Source organism: Theropithecus gelada, chromosome 5, assembly GCF_003255815.1.
Source record: "Theropithecus gelada isolate Dixy chromosome 5, Tgel_1.0, whole genome shotgun sequence".
Taxonomy (NCBI): domain Eukaryota; kingdom Metazoa; phylum Chordata; class Mammalia; order Primates; family Cercopithecidae; genus Theropithecus; species Theropithecus gelada.
This window is the reverse complement of record NC_037672.1, coordinates 137,733,324-137,749,155: the sequence shown is the minus strand read 5'-3', so window position 1 is coordinate 137,749,155 and position 15,832 is coordinate 137,733,324. Positions and strand designations below refer to the sequence as shown.

The following is a 15,832-nucleotide window of genomic DNA, read 5'->3' as shown; positions in this document are numbered from 1 at the left end:
CCCTTAAAAATCTTCTCCTAGTCAAGGATGCCTTCTCAGTTATTTTGCTTTATTCTGAATAATAAACTACTATTTAGAGAAGACACATTATCCTGAAGTGGCCTCAATCTATGCTAGTTTGGTATTCTTATAGGAGACTCCTGACATAATCAATTAAAAAGAAGCAAAGGTGTAAAACGATTCCTGGGTATATGACTACATCATTGTAAGCCTTTTGAAGATCACTTAAAAAAATTAGAGTATGTGGTTACTTGTAAAGATCTCCAATGAAAACGTTACCTAATGTATGAGAATACTTCTGATTTGCTACAAAATTTTCAGAGACAATGTCACTGGTTTTAGAAATTGCTGTATTGTAATTAGAATTGAAAATCAAGGATACTGGAAAACTATGTCAGGTGATTCAAAAAGTGATTCTAGTGGTGATAATTATATTGATAATACTAATGCAGAATAAACAGTTGGAATAAAATTATTTTTGTGAAAGTAGAATAAAGCAATAATTTAAAATTAACACATTAGTGAATATTCAATTTAAAACATTATCTAAGATAATATAGACATATAACTTTTAAATTTACGTGTCTCAACTATTTAATTTAGCTAAAAACCCTTTTCCTAGATCTTCTCATTAGGGTAATGAGAGATTGTTCTATGTTTGGATTAGTCCTAAATTGAAAATATAATTTTTAAAGGACCCATCTATGTTTGTATATAACCTTATATGAAACTGTATATAACTATGTACTTTACATAAACCTATAGAGTTGTAAGATTTCTACTCTTGTATGACTATAAGGTAAAATCATTCATTTTCAATGGCAACAACCTAGAGTTATATTATTTTCTCCAGTCATTGGAAACTAGCAATTCCCATATAATTAAGTCAAGGGCTTTTGATGCTGTATATAAATAACCTAACAAGCTATAAAAGTTTTAGAGTCCTAGAAAGGTGTCAACACACAAAATTTCCAGTATCTTGCTTAAAACAAATGAATAAAACCAAGACTGGAATCTTTCTCTCCATCGTGACTGGGAAATTATATCATCAAAGTAGAAATTGTTGTATCTTTTGGTGCTTTTTGGACTTTGGATGGAATTTTCTAGAGATCAAAATTCGTGTATTTCTGTAATCTAAACTTTTTGATGATTGTGTATGCTGCAACTTGATGTTATTTCCCTTTACCACTACTAAATTGCTGCACGAGATCTTGTAGTTTAAAGTTACACAAATTCATTTGAAAATTTAGATATCATGTTACTAACTTTTACCACAAAACAACCAACCAAACTCTCCATTCTTTTTTTCCATACCAGTATTTTCTATTCCCCAAGGAACATATTAGAATTCATTTTTTAAAAACCTTTTCATTTGATATATCATAAAATCAGAGGGCAGCCGGTAAGACTTTGATCCCTTTCACTCCTCCACTTACACTCCCACCAAAATAAATGACCGGAAACTTTTCCACTAATGTATAGAGCCTGGAAGAATTCCAGCATGTATTTTGAACAGTTCTTTCCCCCCAAAGTTTTTAAGTTGCTATTCCAGTTTTACAGATGAGGAAATTAAAGATAGAAAAAATAAATTACTTGCTCGAAGTTAGGAAGTAAAAGAAGCAAAATTGGCACAGAGACTTTTCTAGGTCTAATACCCGTATATTATCTCTAGCACAGTATGCTACTCCAACCCCATTTTCATGGTACATACCCATTATAAAACATGAGCTTTCTTCCATTTGTGTTTGTGTGTCTTTATACATGCTCAGGCAATCCTTGATTTGCAAGATAGCGTGGGGCCATAAAAATGATTGTGCAGGTTTAAACCATGCAAGCCAATATTAACAATGGAGAAAAAAATCACAATTGTTCCATGACATTTAAACATGCGTTAAAACATTACTCTCTGTCAACTATAAATACATAGAAAACTTTAAAATATTGTTAAGCTAATTTATTACACTGTAATTTAAAACATTAAAATTATTGAGTATTAAAGTATTTGATTTCTTTTAAAAATTTTATCAAGAGTCGTTTAAATTGTCCTTGCCTTTTTCTTATCATAGAACTTAAAACACTGAGCAAATGTCTTTTCTATGCTTCAGCAAATTGTTATATTCCTTTCTAAGTTTGGATCAGTTACAGCATTTTATCATTTGCGTTTTCAGTGTCATGAAATATCTCTGAGAGTTCCTTTAATGTGAAGTTTTTCAGCAGCATCATTTCCTATGTGACATAATTTCACCACAACCATTTTTCTTATTCATCATTTAAGTTCACCTTCACTAAGTTCCCTTTGTTGCATCTCTAGAGTCTCTCAGACAGAGGAGGTGTCAACGTTCCTATGATCAGCTCTTTTATAGCACATCCAAATTCACTTCCAGCATTCACTTTCTGCACTTTCATCTGTCAGCCACTTCCCTCTTTGGATTACCTACTTTTGTTAAATATCATGTAGGCCTATCACTGGGAGGCAAGGCAAGGCAACCACATGTTTTGCTGTCAACAAGTGAACTAAATAGCAGACGTACAGAGACCAGTCACCAAAAGACTTTGAAAGAAGTGATCCAATTAGTCACTAATGATGATGTGCATCTGCTATTTATATGCACTAAAGAGCTAGCAGTGAAGTTTGTACTTTACACAATTATTCATAATATATCATGACTACAGTGTTGTTGCGGGAGACTGGTGTTATTTAACTAAAACACAGTAACTGAAATTTATGCATTCAGAATTGTGCAAAGCAAGGACTGCCTATTTTGCACATAAGGGAGATTACACATATAAAACTGTAACCTTTTATATTTTTTACATAGTACAAAATAAACATTTCCTTGAACTTTTAACATGTTAATGAATAATGTAATGCCTAAATTTCAATCTCATTTAAAATCACATTATCTCTAAAGGAAGACCATTTAAAATTTTCTAGTTGGTTTCCCATCCTTTACCTTGATGGTACAAGATTTATATTGGAATTTTTGTGAATCATATTTTATGTAGTTTAGTGATGTCTTTGTTGGTCTCTCAACATTAACGTTTAAAAACAAAGATGCTAAAGAGTATACATAGTCCTCCAATGAGTTGTGGACGAGAGTCTGACTGAATCCTTGCTTGCTGTGATAATCTAGTCTCAGGAGCCACGTTGCTACTCAGTGGGACTCTTACTCAATTCAAAATTATGCATTTAAAAATGATCTAATGTTCTTGCTGTCTTGCAGTGACTGTGTTATCACAACCCATGAGCTTCATTGTTTCAAATGTCACAGTACACATCTGACTGGAAACTTTAAAAAGTCAAAGTACCTGTAATTTTTATAAGAAGAAACTGATTTTACATTGTGTATTTTAATATGTCTGTTATTAATTTATAGAAAACATCCTTTGGCTAGTTTTATGATACTGGTATCATGTATCAACATGTGATATAATTCAAATCAAATACTATGTAAACATGCATAAGAAAATTATTTTTAAGTATATTATTCTGGAAAATTAAATATTCAATTATAAGTCTGCATTTACTTCTATTTATAGATTCAAAAGGCAAGTGAGGTCTGGATCCTTAGAGGTCATTTCAATACCTGCCTTTTTATACTCAAGTATGTTAAATGCCAAGCACTTAGCTGAGGCCTCACAAAAATTAGCCAGGTATGTCATATTAGAAAATAGTAGCCTTAAATAACTAATTTCATCTGATAAAATCTTGGAATCAGCTCATACTAGAAACTATTTAAGACACAGTGGTGATCTGGAGCTGGCTCCTACTGGCTTGCAAGACCCAATTATGTGCATCACTTCCCAACTCTGTGTTCAATAACATCGAGTTGATAGCATGAACCACAGTAGGAGTATTTACATCATGGAAATGGGCGAAGGCTACAAAGCAAGATGTCCATCCCTCCACCCCCAAATCAGTTGTTAAATATTTACCAGCACACCACTGATGGTCTGTGTTCACGTTTATAGACGATAATTAGTAAGGCATAATGAGAAGGGGGGGGAGCCTGTGATTATAAATCATTACAGCTGGATTCTAGTCCCAGCTGTTCTGTTTGCTGGTCATTATAGGCAAGTAGTTTCTCCTTTTCTTCCCTTAGCTTTCCTAACTTTCTAGTGTGTATAATGACACCTACATTGCATTATTGCAAGAGTCATTATGAGAATAAAATATGTTTATGAAAGAATCTTAAAAAATTAAAAGCTCCATACACATACAAAGGATTATAATTTGGGGTATTACTGTGGTAGGTATTATGGGAAATGTAATAATTTGGTCCCTCAAAACTTAATAAAGAAAAAGACATGCCAGAAATTAGAAAAAGGCCTTATCCCAGGAAACCGATTAGTCTTCTTTTGTTTTAAAATTATAAATAGTGTGTCAAAATCTAGTAATCTTTTAAGTGTTTTGTTTTGCTTTTAATTAGTGGTCCACATTATGCCCAGTTTTTAAAGTCACAAAGCTGGAAGTCATCCTGGATCCTTGTTTTTCCTTCAGCCTTTTATATCTCTGTCATTGTTTCTTTCTTAAAATCTCTCTACACATTATCCCTCTCATCCTCCTTCCATTGGCTTGGATTTAGTTCAGGCCTTCACCATTACAGAGTCCCTAATCCTAGCCTAACCTAGCCTCTCTTACAATCCATTCTTCACGCTATACCCAGAAGAATATTTTCTCATATGAGATCAAGTCCAAAGTTTCCCACATATCATAAAATGTCATTCATTATCTGGTCTCTGCCAACCTTGCAATCATCAACTTTTTTCTGTCAGCTCTCTGTGCCCTAAAATTAAGTGGCATGCTCTTCTACCCTTTCCACATCTTTGAAAACTTACTGTAAGATAGCCAACATTGTTGATATCTTCATATAGCACTTATCCAATTGTTGTAATTTTATTATTTTTATTATTATTATTACTATTTTCATAGGAGGTTATGAGACTCAGAAGGGCAAGAATGACTTTGGGTACTGCTCTTTGTATATTCAGGACCTGGCCTGGTATCTAGCTTTGTATGAGAATAACGTTTCTTTGGGTGAATTTATATCCAGGCAGCCCTATGAGCAGGGATGAGCTCTTGCCCCAGGCTACAAGCCTCCCCACTAAGAAAGCAAGCAGGGCTCTCATGCCTCACCCCTCCCTGCCTGCCCATACCTTCGGCAGCGGCTTCTGTGCTCATATCTGCACTCCCCATTCACCCTGCCTCCAGATTATGCTCAAGAAAATTTGTGCTCAGTCAAAATTATTACAAAGTTCAGCTAGGAATTTCCTTCACCCTGTGGCCCATCCCCAATTCCACTGGCTGCCTTCCCTTCCCCAAGGAACTCTGTGAGATAAGGCCAGGAATGACGTCCCTGGTCTGGAGCTGGGGACCAGGAGTGCCTACAGGGCTCTTCCCACTGCTTCTACTTTTATATTTCTCTTGGCTCCCTAAATCCATTTCAGCTCTACTAGAGTAAGGTTAAATCCTTCTCCTGTGATCTGGATTTTCAGGTTCCCCAGTGGGGATGTGTGTATGGAGGCCAACATTTCCCCCCTTACACTTTGGGAACTTGCAGTTTTTCTGCCATCTCACGGAGTTTGCAGTGTCAAGTCAGTTCTTTCAAAGAGTCTGTGAATTCTTTAGGTTTTCCTGGTATGTTCCTGCAGTGTTTCTCAGAGCAAACGTTCACAATGTGCGTCTCCAGGCACTGTTCTGCCTGGCCAAGCAGGAGATGCACATTAGTCCTGTCTCCTATCTGCCATTTTTTTCTATAATTCTCTAATTCTTTTCAGTTATCATTCAAAATATTTGACTCCCTAGAGTTCAAATTGCCCCAAATCTGGCCACAATCAATCAGCTGGAGAGTAGTAATTCATATAATTACTCCATTCCCTAGGATTGGGAGAGTTGGGGCAATGTGTGGCCAAACATAAAGTCAACTTGTGAAGGGAGTTACATTGGGTTTCTTCAAGAGGCCATGAAGAGTTCCAGAGGCTTGTGGAGACTACTTTCAAAATAAAAACAAAAAAAGCAACCTTTCCCTTCCAAGTCAACCGAGGGATAAGATTTAGGGGAACTGGTTTAAAGACCCATAGAAAGGAATATTAATACTCTGTAGCAGATAGTTAACCCTAAGAATTGGGGAGAAAACTCTTGGATGATAGAATCAATAAAGAAAGCTATTAGGAGAGACACTGAAAAAAAGAGTAAAGTTTCTTTATACTTTCATTTAAACAAGACCTAAAATCAGAAAGAATATTAACACTATTATCTAGATCAAAACTTACCTAGATAAAAATGTAAAACAAATGGGTTGTGCTTATCCTCATTTAGCAATGATAGACACTGTTCGTTGAATAAAGATGGAAAACTTTTTAGTATAAATATATTCAATTTTACTTAATTGAAATTAATTAAGTAAAATTAATTACTTAATTGTAGCAAGTACTCTGTTAGTAAATTGCCAAAGAGTTTTTAATTACTATTATTATAAATAAAAATTAAATAATAATGACAAATATTAACAGATCTTATTGATTACCCTTAGTTGGCGAATCAAGCAAGTATTGGATTTTTGCATTTTGATGCTGTATGCCCAACCCAAGGCCAAGTATTATTTACAGGTAAGAAATTGGGGTGTGTATGTGTGTGTATATATATGTGTGTGTGTGTATATACATATATACCGTGAACCTAGTAAGAATACTCACATATAATCAATTTTATATATATATACACACACACACATATATATGTACACACCAATTATATCTGTAGATAGATATAATTTAAATTGAAAGTGTTACTTTCTCCCTCCTTCCTGTAATTTCTTCTTCCTCATTGTGTTCCTCCACCATACTTTATGCTCAGAAAATAGAAAATACTCACTGTAATAAAAAGGCAAAGGAAGTTTAAAATCGATTATATATGAATATTCTTACTAGGTTCACGGTTATAGAGAAAATTATAGTTACCTGAAGCAAACTGAAACGAAAATCTCAAAAAAAAAAAGAAATTGTAGCGCCTATATTTATTTCTTGGCTTACAATTTTACTAGATTAAGCAAATGCATTTTGAGCATTTGTCAGACATTGTATATACATGTATCATTGCTACCCTAAATTTACTCATACTTTATGAGTAACACAGTTCTCAGTGTCTTACTGTATTTGTAAAAGTGAATCAATTATATATAGTTTGTACCTTCTAAATCCTTGTACATGGTTAAATAATAATGTTGTGTTTCTAAATAGTAAGTATGGACCTCACTACATAGACAATGTGCACTTATTGGAAGAATTTGCAGAAGAGAGTTCTAGACTAGAGAGAAAGTTAGAGAAAGGCCTAAAGCAAGGTCTTTTCTTTTATTGGAATTAAAAAAAAAAAAAAGGTCCCTTTTGATTCCTAGTTAGTGGCAATGTCATGAAAACACAAGATCCGGCCAATGTACTCTTCCCAATTTGAAACACCACAGTTCTATTCTGTGTCCTCATAGTGTGCCTGAGGACGGCCACATTTTTCTTTATTACTTATGAGGCTCTCTTCGTCTACAGATTATGCATAATATATATTAAATAAAAAAGAAAGCTCATTTCCATTGCCCTCTCTTTCTTGTGGAGGATATTTTTAGGCTTACCCCATGACTCTAACCAGCTAGTTGTGGAGTTGTGGGTGAGACAGCCGGTTGCTTTTTGTCTTCTCTTTGCTGGGAACTACTTTGTCAGTCACAATATCTGGAGCTAGAATGTGGCACCTTCATCAGGAGCATGAAGCTCCTTCGTCTTAGCTATGGGCTCAATGTTCGCATCTCTCCCAAAGCCTCCCAACGTTTCATTTTTGTTTTGTTTTGTTCTTGAGACAATGTCTTGCTCTGTCGCCCAGGTCGGAGTGAAGTGGCACAATCATGGCTCACTGAAGCCTTAAGTAGCTGGGACTACAGGTGCACATCACCACACTCGACTAATTTTTTGTAGTTTTTACATAGGCAGGGTTTAGACATGTTGCCCAGGCTGGTCTCGAACTCCTGGGCTCAAGCAATCTGCCTGCCTCAGCCTCCCAAAGTGCCGGGACTATAGGCGTGAGCCACAGCTCCTGGCCTCCCTCCCAAAATTAATATGTTAAAATTCTTACCCCCAAGGTGATAGTATTTGGAAGTGGAGCCTGTGGGAGGCAATTAGATTATGCAGGCAGAGCCTCATAAATGGGATTAGTGCCCTTGTAAAAGAGACCTCAGAGAGCTAGCTGGCCCCTTTTACTGTGTGGGGATACAGTGGAAGCCATCATGTATGAGGAATGGGCCCTCAGCAGACATAAGCCTGCTAGCACCTTGTTCTTGGCCTTCCCAGGCTCCAGGACTGTTTGTTGTTTATAAACTACCCATCGTATGGTATCTTGTTATAACAGCTCAAATGGACTAAGACAGTTCTAAACTAGAAACTGAAGTATTTGTGAGGATGAAAGTGGATTTAGATAAAGAGACTCTTTCAAAGAGGGATTTAGATGGAATGTTTAGTATTTAGGAAAGAAACAGATAATTTCTTGTCTGGTTAATCTCAGAATCAAACATGGAGCAGGGTACGGTGTCTCATACCTGTAATCTCGGCACTTTAGGAGGCCAAGGCAGGAGGCTCACTTGAGCCCAGGAGTTGGGAGGCCAAGGCAGGAGGATTACTCGAGCCCAGGAATTCGAAACCAGCTTGGGCAACATGGTAAATCCCTATCTCTACAAATAATATAAATATTAGGCAGGCGGCACGTGCCTGCAGTCATGCTAGTGCACTCCAGCCTGGGTAATGGAGTGAGACCCTGTCAAAAAAAAAAAAAAAAAAGGAGATCAACTAACTGTAAATACCTTCAATTAATTGAAACTGAAATAAAATTATTATTTTATAAAAAACATTTTCTTCAGTATATTCTATTGTATTTTTTATTTTCAAGTTAATGTAGCTTACTCAATGAAAGCGTCGAAGGTACTAATGTCTTTTGGGGTTTTTTTTTCAGCTAGAAGATGATATCATAGCTAAAGAGATGTACTTTACAAAAATAACAGATTTTGTAGGTAACATCAGTTCAAATAATTGGTTTTTTATTGAGTTTTCAATGCTTGGATTCATAGGTAAGCAATAGATCTACTTTGTTGGATCAAGTTTTTTAGCACACAATAATTTAAAACATTTAAAAGAGTTTTTCAGTTTGTTTATTACTAAAGGAAAAAGAATGGCATGATTTTTATAAAGACATGAATATCTTAACAGTATAATCAGATACAAGTACCTGAATTCCAGATAATGTGTTTTCTTAAGTCAAACTTTTTTCTAGAGAGATAAAATTGACATTTAGACACTTACGTTATAGAAGCATAAAAGAGTTACCATTTATTAAGTGCTTGCTGTGAGTCTGGCACACATGTTAGCTCAGTGGCTAAGACGCACTTTTCTCTGCTTTATAAAAATACTGAAACTCAGATAATTAAAATTTTAGAGAAAGGGATTTTAACTCAGTTGCTGCAATTTCCAGTATGCTAAAGCTGACGGTCTTTAAAAATGTAAAAACATAAGAGGAATTATATCCACCGCAGAAAATTTCCAAATGCTGTGCCCATAATGAGATTTTTTTTGTTTTTTGCTATTCTTCCATAGATTTTCCTTTTAAATTCTTCAATTTTTCTTTCTTCACTTCCATGCTTTTTTCTTTCCTTTGAACTTCAAGGCCCCAAGTTAAATTACCATACTCCTCATTTTATGGTGCATGATATTATTGATTCATGCAGGAACTCTTCCTTATTTATTCTTTTCTTTTATTCCCAATCCCTACACCCACTTCCTGCCATTCTTCAATATATTGTTCACTCTAATATGTTCAAAATACACTTATAAATACACAATATCCATGTAAAATGTTTGATGCTTTTCATATTTGTATATTCCTATTCCTTACATTTTTGTCCTCAAAACTTGATTTCTAAACTATCAGCATGTTTTTTTATGTTCATGTAGTTTATTGGTTTTTTACCGTTGCATAAGTGCTGCATAATGATAGCCACTGAAATTTCTGCATTCAGAATTGTGCAGTGAGGACTACCTGTTTTGCACATAGAGGTCATGCATATAAAACTGTAACTTGCTTTTAATTTCTTTACGTCAACAATCCCACGATCAGCTGTCTTATAGTCACATCCAAATTCACTTCCAGCGTTCACTTTCTGTGCTTTCATCTGTCATCCAGTCCCTTCTTTTGATGACCTACTTTTGTTAAATGTCATGTGGATTTATCACCGGAAGGCAAGGCAAGACAACCACACGTTTTGCTGTCTACAAGTGGACTGAATACTGGATGCACAGTGACCACTCACCAAAAAACTTTGAAAGAAGTGACTTATCACTTATCACTCACATTTGGTTTATCTATTTCCTGAGTGGCAGACTTTAATTGCTTCCAATGTTCTGCTACTATGAAAAAATGAAGTGACGTATATGTCCCCTGGAGTGGACCGCTGAGGATTCACATAGCTTTAAGTACTGCCGATTGCTTTACAGATTGGTTATATGGTTTATGCTTTCTTTTTTTTTTTTTTGAGACGGAGTCTCGCTCTGTCGCCCAGGCTGGAGTGCAGTGGCGCGATCTTGGCTCACTGCAAGCTCCGCCTCCCGGGTTCAGGCCATTCTCCTGCCTCAGCCTTCTGAGTAGCTGGGACTACAGGCGCCCACCACCGCGCCCAGCTATTTTTTTTTTTTTTTTTGTATTTTTAGTAGAGACGGGGTTTCACCGTGGTCTCAATCTCCTGACCTTGTGATCCGCCCACCTCGGCCTCCCAAAGTGCTGGGAGCCACTGCGCCCAGCGGTTTATGCTTTCATAAGCAGTGCATAAAAGTTCGTGCTTCCCCATATGCTTGACAACACTTGGTTTTATCTATTATTATATGCATATATTTGCCATTCTCAGTATAAAGCATTTCTGGGATTGCTGGTAAGGTCCATCTGTTTTTCATATACTCACTCGATGACTTTTGTGTTTCATGTTTTCTGTAAAATTTTAAGGGCCCAAAGGTTTTTCCTCAGCCTTTTTTAAAATAAGAAGGAAAATTTTTGTTAACAATAATACCCAATGAAAAGCATGGAGACAAAATAATCTTGCTGATGGATTAGTCTGAGAACTTAAAATTCTCAAAAAAATTTACTTTCTCAGCGAAGTCAAGTAGGAGACACACAGAGAATACTTACATTCTGATCACAAGAGCACATTGAACAAGGTGCACTATTTACAGGATGCCAAATCTTATTCAAGCTTAAACTTACAAAAGTTTTGCTTTTAGTTATCATAATTCGGTTATTCATTATTTGCTAAAAATATGAGCTTGCCAACTAGAATTTTACAGCATGGTGACAGCAGGTTAGGAATTGAATCAGCTATTTTATACATCATTAAATCACTTGCTTTGGTCACTATACAAATGGGTGCAAAACATTAAAATACAATTATACATTTTAGTAAGTGACCCGTATAAACTCAAGTCCTAGTGAAGAATGAAGCATGCTTACATCCTACTTTCATATTTATCAAATCATTAGATGTATTTTACATTATTTACTTTGAAGTGAATATGTACCTGAATCTTATCCCTTCAACTTCATTTTAAAATTAAAGATGCAGCATATTAGAAAAAAATTATTAGACCTAATGGAATAATATTTTAAAATATAGTAAATCTTTAAGAATAACAAATATAGGCCAGGCGCGGTGGCTCCAGCCTGTAATCCCAGCACTTTGGGAGGCCGAGACGGGCAGATCACGAGGTCAGGAGATTGAGACCATCCTGGCTAACATGGTGAAACCCCGTCTCTACTAAAAAAAAATACAAAAAACTAGCCGGGCGAGGTGGCGGGCGCCTGTAGTCCCAGCTACTCGGGAGGCTGAGGCAGGAGAATGGCGTAAACTCGGGAGGCGGAGCTTGCAGTGAGCGGAGATCTGGCCACTACACCCCAGCCTGGGGGACAGAGCGAGACTCCGTCTCAAAAAATATATATATATATATATTTTTTTATAAATATATATATAATATATAAATATTTTATATATTTAATATATTTATATATAAATATAAATATATATATATTTATATATATTATATAAAATATATATATTTATATATATTATATAAATATAAATATATATAAAGAAAAAAGCATCCTGTTAAAATAATTCTCAAATATTGAAATAAGAGAGTACTTTAATAAAATTAAGTAGTAAAAATGAAAAATGTGGTAGATTAATAAAGTGCTACAAAAATCAGGTAAAAAATACAGTTTGTACAAAATTAAGTAAAAGATTACAGCGCCTATATGTTTCATTCTATTCACTTATCTTTCACTTGATTTAGGCAATCGATTCGCATTAGTTATCACAATTGATTTCCTGAGAGTATTGACTATTCTAAACCTGCTTATATTCTCCTTCAGATGTGGTAATTCTTGATACTTAAGCAGATAGAGTGTTCAATTTTATCATTGTCCAACTTCAGTAGTGCTTTAATCTTTAGTGCTAAGGAATGGGACATATTTAAATTTTAATAACTTTTGCTTTTTTCCCATGTTAAAGGAATGAACAACTATATATGAATTATTTGCATCTAATTATATTTTTTCCCATAGGAAAGCTGTTTAGATCTGAGGACTTAACTCACTTTGTACGGTTTTTTTTAATGTTCTACAAAGAGAAACCCATAGACTGGCTCCTGAATGACATTTTTCAGGTAAAGGTGTGTGACACAGGAGAAGATCTTGTGAGTATTCATTTACTTTACGAATAAAAAATATTTTAGGAAAAATATTATCTAATGTAATTACCTAAAATGTGTTTACCAAACCAAATCTGATAAATACATCAATTTTTTAAATTTCTAATATCCCCAATTTTGATCTTTCTACCTGTTAAATGAAGTAATGAGAGACCCCTAAAATGTAGTGAAAAGTTGAAACAGAGGATCAAAAACAGAGTGAACAAACAGAAAAAAATGGTAGACATAAATTCAAACATGCCAATACTTACATTAATATAAATGATTAAAGTACACTATTAAGAGTTTGTCAGAGTCAATTTTTTAAATGATGCCACCACTAAAGTCAATATTCAGTTCAAATATTATAGATAGGTCAAAACTGTGGATGAAAAAAATATACACCATACAAACACAAATCAAAGGAGATTTGCAGTAGTAGCTATTTAGTTATTTATTGAGACTCATTCTGTAGCCCAGGCTGGATTGCAGTGGCACAATCACAGCTCACTGCAACCTCAACCTCCCTGGGCTCAGGTGATCCTCCCACCTCAGCCTCCCCAGTAACTGGGACTATAGGTGCATGCCACCATGCCCAGCTAATTTTTGTATTTTATGCAGAGACAGGCTTTTGCCATGTTGCCCAGGCTGGTCTCAGGCTCCTAGGCTCAAACCATCACACCTTGTCCTCCAAAAGTGCTGGGATTACAGGGGTGAGCCACAATGCCCAGCTTATAGTAGCTATATTAATATCAGAATAAACTTAAAAGCAAAGAAAAAAAACAGTCTAGGTATCAAGAAAGATATTATATATAATAAAAGGGTTAATTTACAAAGAAGACAACAGAGTCTTGAAATACGTGAAGCAAAAACTGACAGAACTAAAAGAAAAAATACATTGATCTACAATTACAGTTGGAGATTTCAACTCTTCTCTCTCTCAGTAATCAGCAGAACTGATAGGCAGAAAACCAGCAAGGAGATAAAAGAACTGAACATCACCATCTGTCAACTGGATTTAATTGGCAGTTAAAAACCACTACATCCAATAACAGTAAGAAATACATTCTCTAAAAAAAACAGATACAACATTCACCAAAATAGCCACATCTGGAATCATAAAACAAAGCTTAACAAATTTAAATTGAAATAATTTTTAAATGTATGTTCTTGTACCACAATGGAATCAAATTAGAAATCAGCAACATAAAGATAACTGAAAAATCTCAAGCACTTGATAATTAAACAACACACTTCTCAATAAGCCCTAGATGAAGGAAGAAGTTTTAAAGGAAATTAGACAACTCTTTGAAATGAATGAAAATACAATGTTTCAACATTTCTGGAATGCAGCTAAAGCACTGCTTAGAGAGAAAGCTTATAGACTTAAATCTATATCTCAGAAGAGAAGAAAGATCTCACATGCATAATCTCAACTTCTACATTAACAAACTAGAAAAAAAAGGGCAAAACAAAAGGTAAAGGAAGAGAGGGAAGAAAATAATAATAATAAAAGAAAACAGAAAATTAAAAGCATAAAAATAACAGAGAAAACCAATAAAACCCAAAGATAATTTTTTTAAAAAGAGCAATAAAACTGCTAAGTTTCTAATAAGAGTGACAAAAAAAATACAGCTTATCAACATTAGAAAGAAAGTGGGAGTTCCACAACATACTCCACAGATACCAAAAGGATAATAAGGGAATACTGCAGGCACTTCCTTGCATATTCAAAGAGCAACTTGAAAATGAAATCCATCAAAAATTGTAAATTACCAAAACTCATCCAAACTGAAATTGGTAACCTGAGTAGTCCTATATCTACTAAAGAAATTAAATTATTATTTTAAATCCTCAAAAGGAAATTTCTACATCCAAAGGGTTTAAAGGTGTATTCTACTAAATGGAGATGAAATAATAACAATTGTATATAATATCTTCTCCAAAATAGAAGAGGAAAAGGTACATCCCAATTCTTTTCATGAGGCCGGCATTATCATGACATGAAAACCAGACAAAAACAGAGCGAAAAAGGAAACCAAGACCAAATATCCCCCAAATATATAGACAGAAAAATCTTCCAAGTAACAGTGAATTGAATCTAGCCATATTAAAAAGAAAAATACACCATACTAATTGGTATTTATCCTATGAACACAAAACTGGTTTAATGTTTAAAAATCATACAGTGTAACCCATCAATTTAAGATTCTAAAGAAGAAAAGCCACATGATAATATCAATTGATGCAGAAAAATCATTTGATGAAATTCAAAATTCATACATGATAAAAACTCCCAGCCAATTAGGAATAGAAAGAAACTTCTCTGACATGTTAAAGAGCATCTAGGGAAATCCCATAGCCAACTTCATGTTTAATTGTTGAAAACTGGATGCTTTCTCTCTAAGATTAAGAAAAAAGTAACCATATCCATCCTCACCACTCCTATTCAACCTTTTACTGGAAGTTCAAAGTAGTGCAATAAAGGGAAAAATAAAGGCACATGAATTGAAAAGCAAATGCCATGATTGTCTATGCAGCAAATCACAAAGAATACACACACACACACACACACACACACACACCCTAGAACTGATAAATGACTTTGAGCAAAGTTGCAAGATACAAGGTCTATACACACAAAAATCCATCATTTTTCCTCAAAATAGCAATGAAACGTTGAAAACCAAATGTATTAGTCCATTTTCACACTGCTATAAAGAACTACCTGAGACTGGGTCATTTATAATGAAAAGAGGCTTACTTGACTCACAGTTCTACATGACTAGGGAGGCCTTAGAAAACTTACAATCATGACAGAAGGTGAAGGGAGACAAGGGACGTCTTATATAGCAGCAGGTGAGAGAAAGCCAGGGGGTAATTGCCACACACAAACCATTAGATCTCATGAGAAGTCACTCACCATCATGGGAACAGCATGGGGGAAATTTACCCACATGATCCAATCACCTCCCACCAACTCCCTCCCCTGAAACATAAGAATTACAATTTGACATGAAATTTTGGGTGGGGACAAAGAGAAAAATGGTCTCACCAACATTTCAAAATTACT

The 15,832-nt window shown here is 34.9% G+C and overlaps 1 protein-coding gene across 1 annotated transcript in view; it reads left to right on the top strand.

The window, feature by feature from the left end:
- MGAT4D (MGAT4 family member D) overlaps window positions 1-15,832 on the top strand; it is a 57,025-nt gene that overhangs the window by 29,564 nt on the left and 11,629 nt on the right. Inside the window, exons 6-9 of the mRNA XM_025386188.1 lie at window positions 3,541-3,654; window positions 6,534-6,609; window positions 8,987-9,101; window positions 12,635-12,765. Coding sequence (XP_025241973.1) covers window positions 3,541-3,654; window positions 6,534-6,609; window positions 8,987-9,101; window positions 12,635-12,765 — 436 coding nt within the window. The remainder of the gene's footprint in view (window positions 1-3,540; window positions 3,655-6,533; window positions 6,610-8,986; window positions 9,102-12,634; window positions 12,766-15,832) is intronic.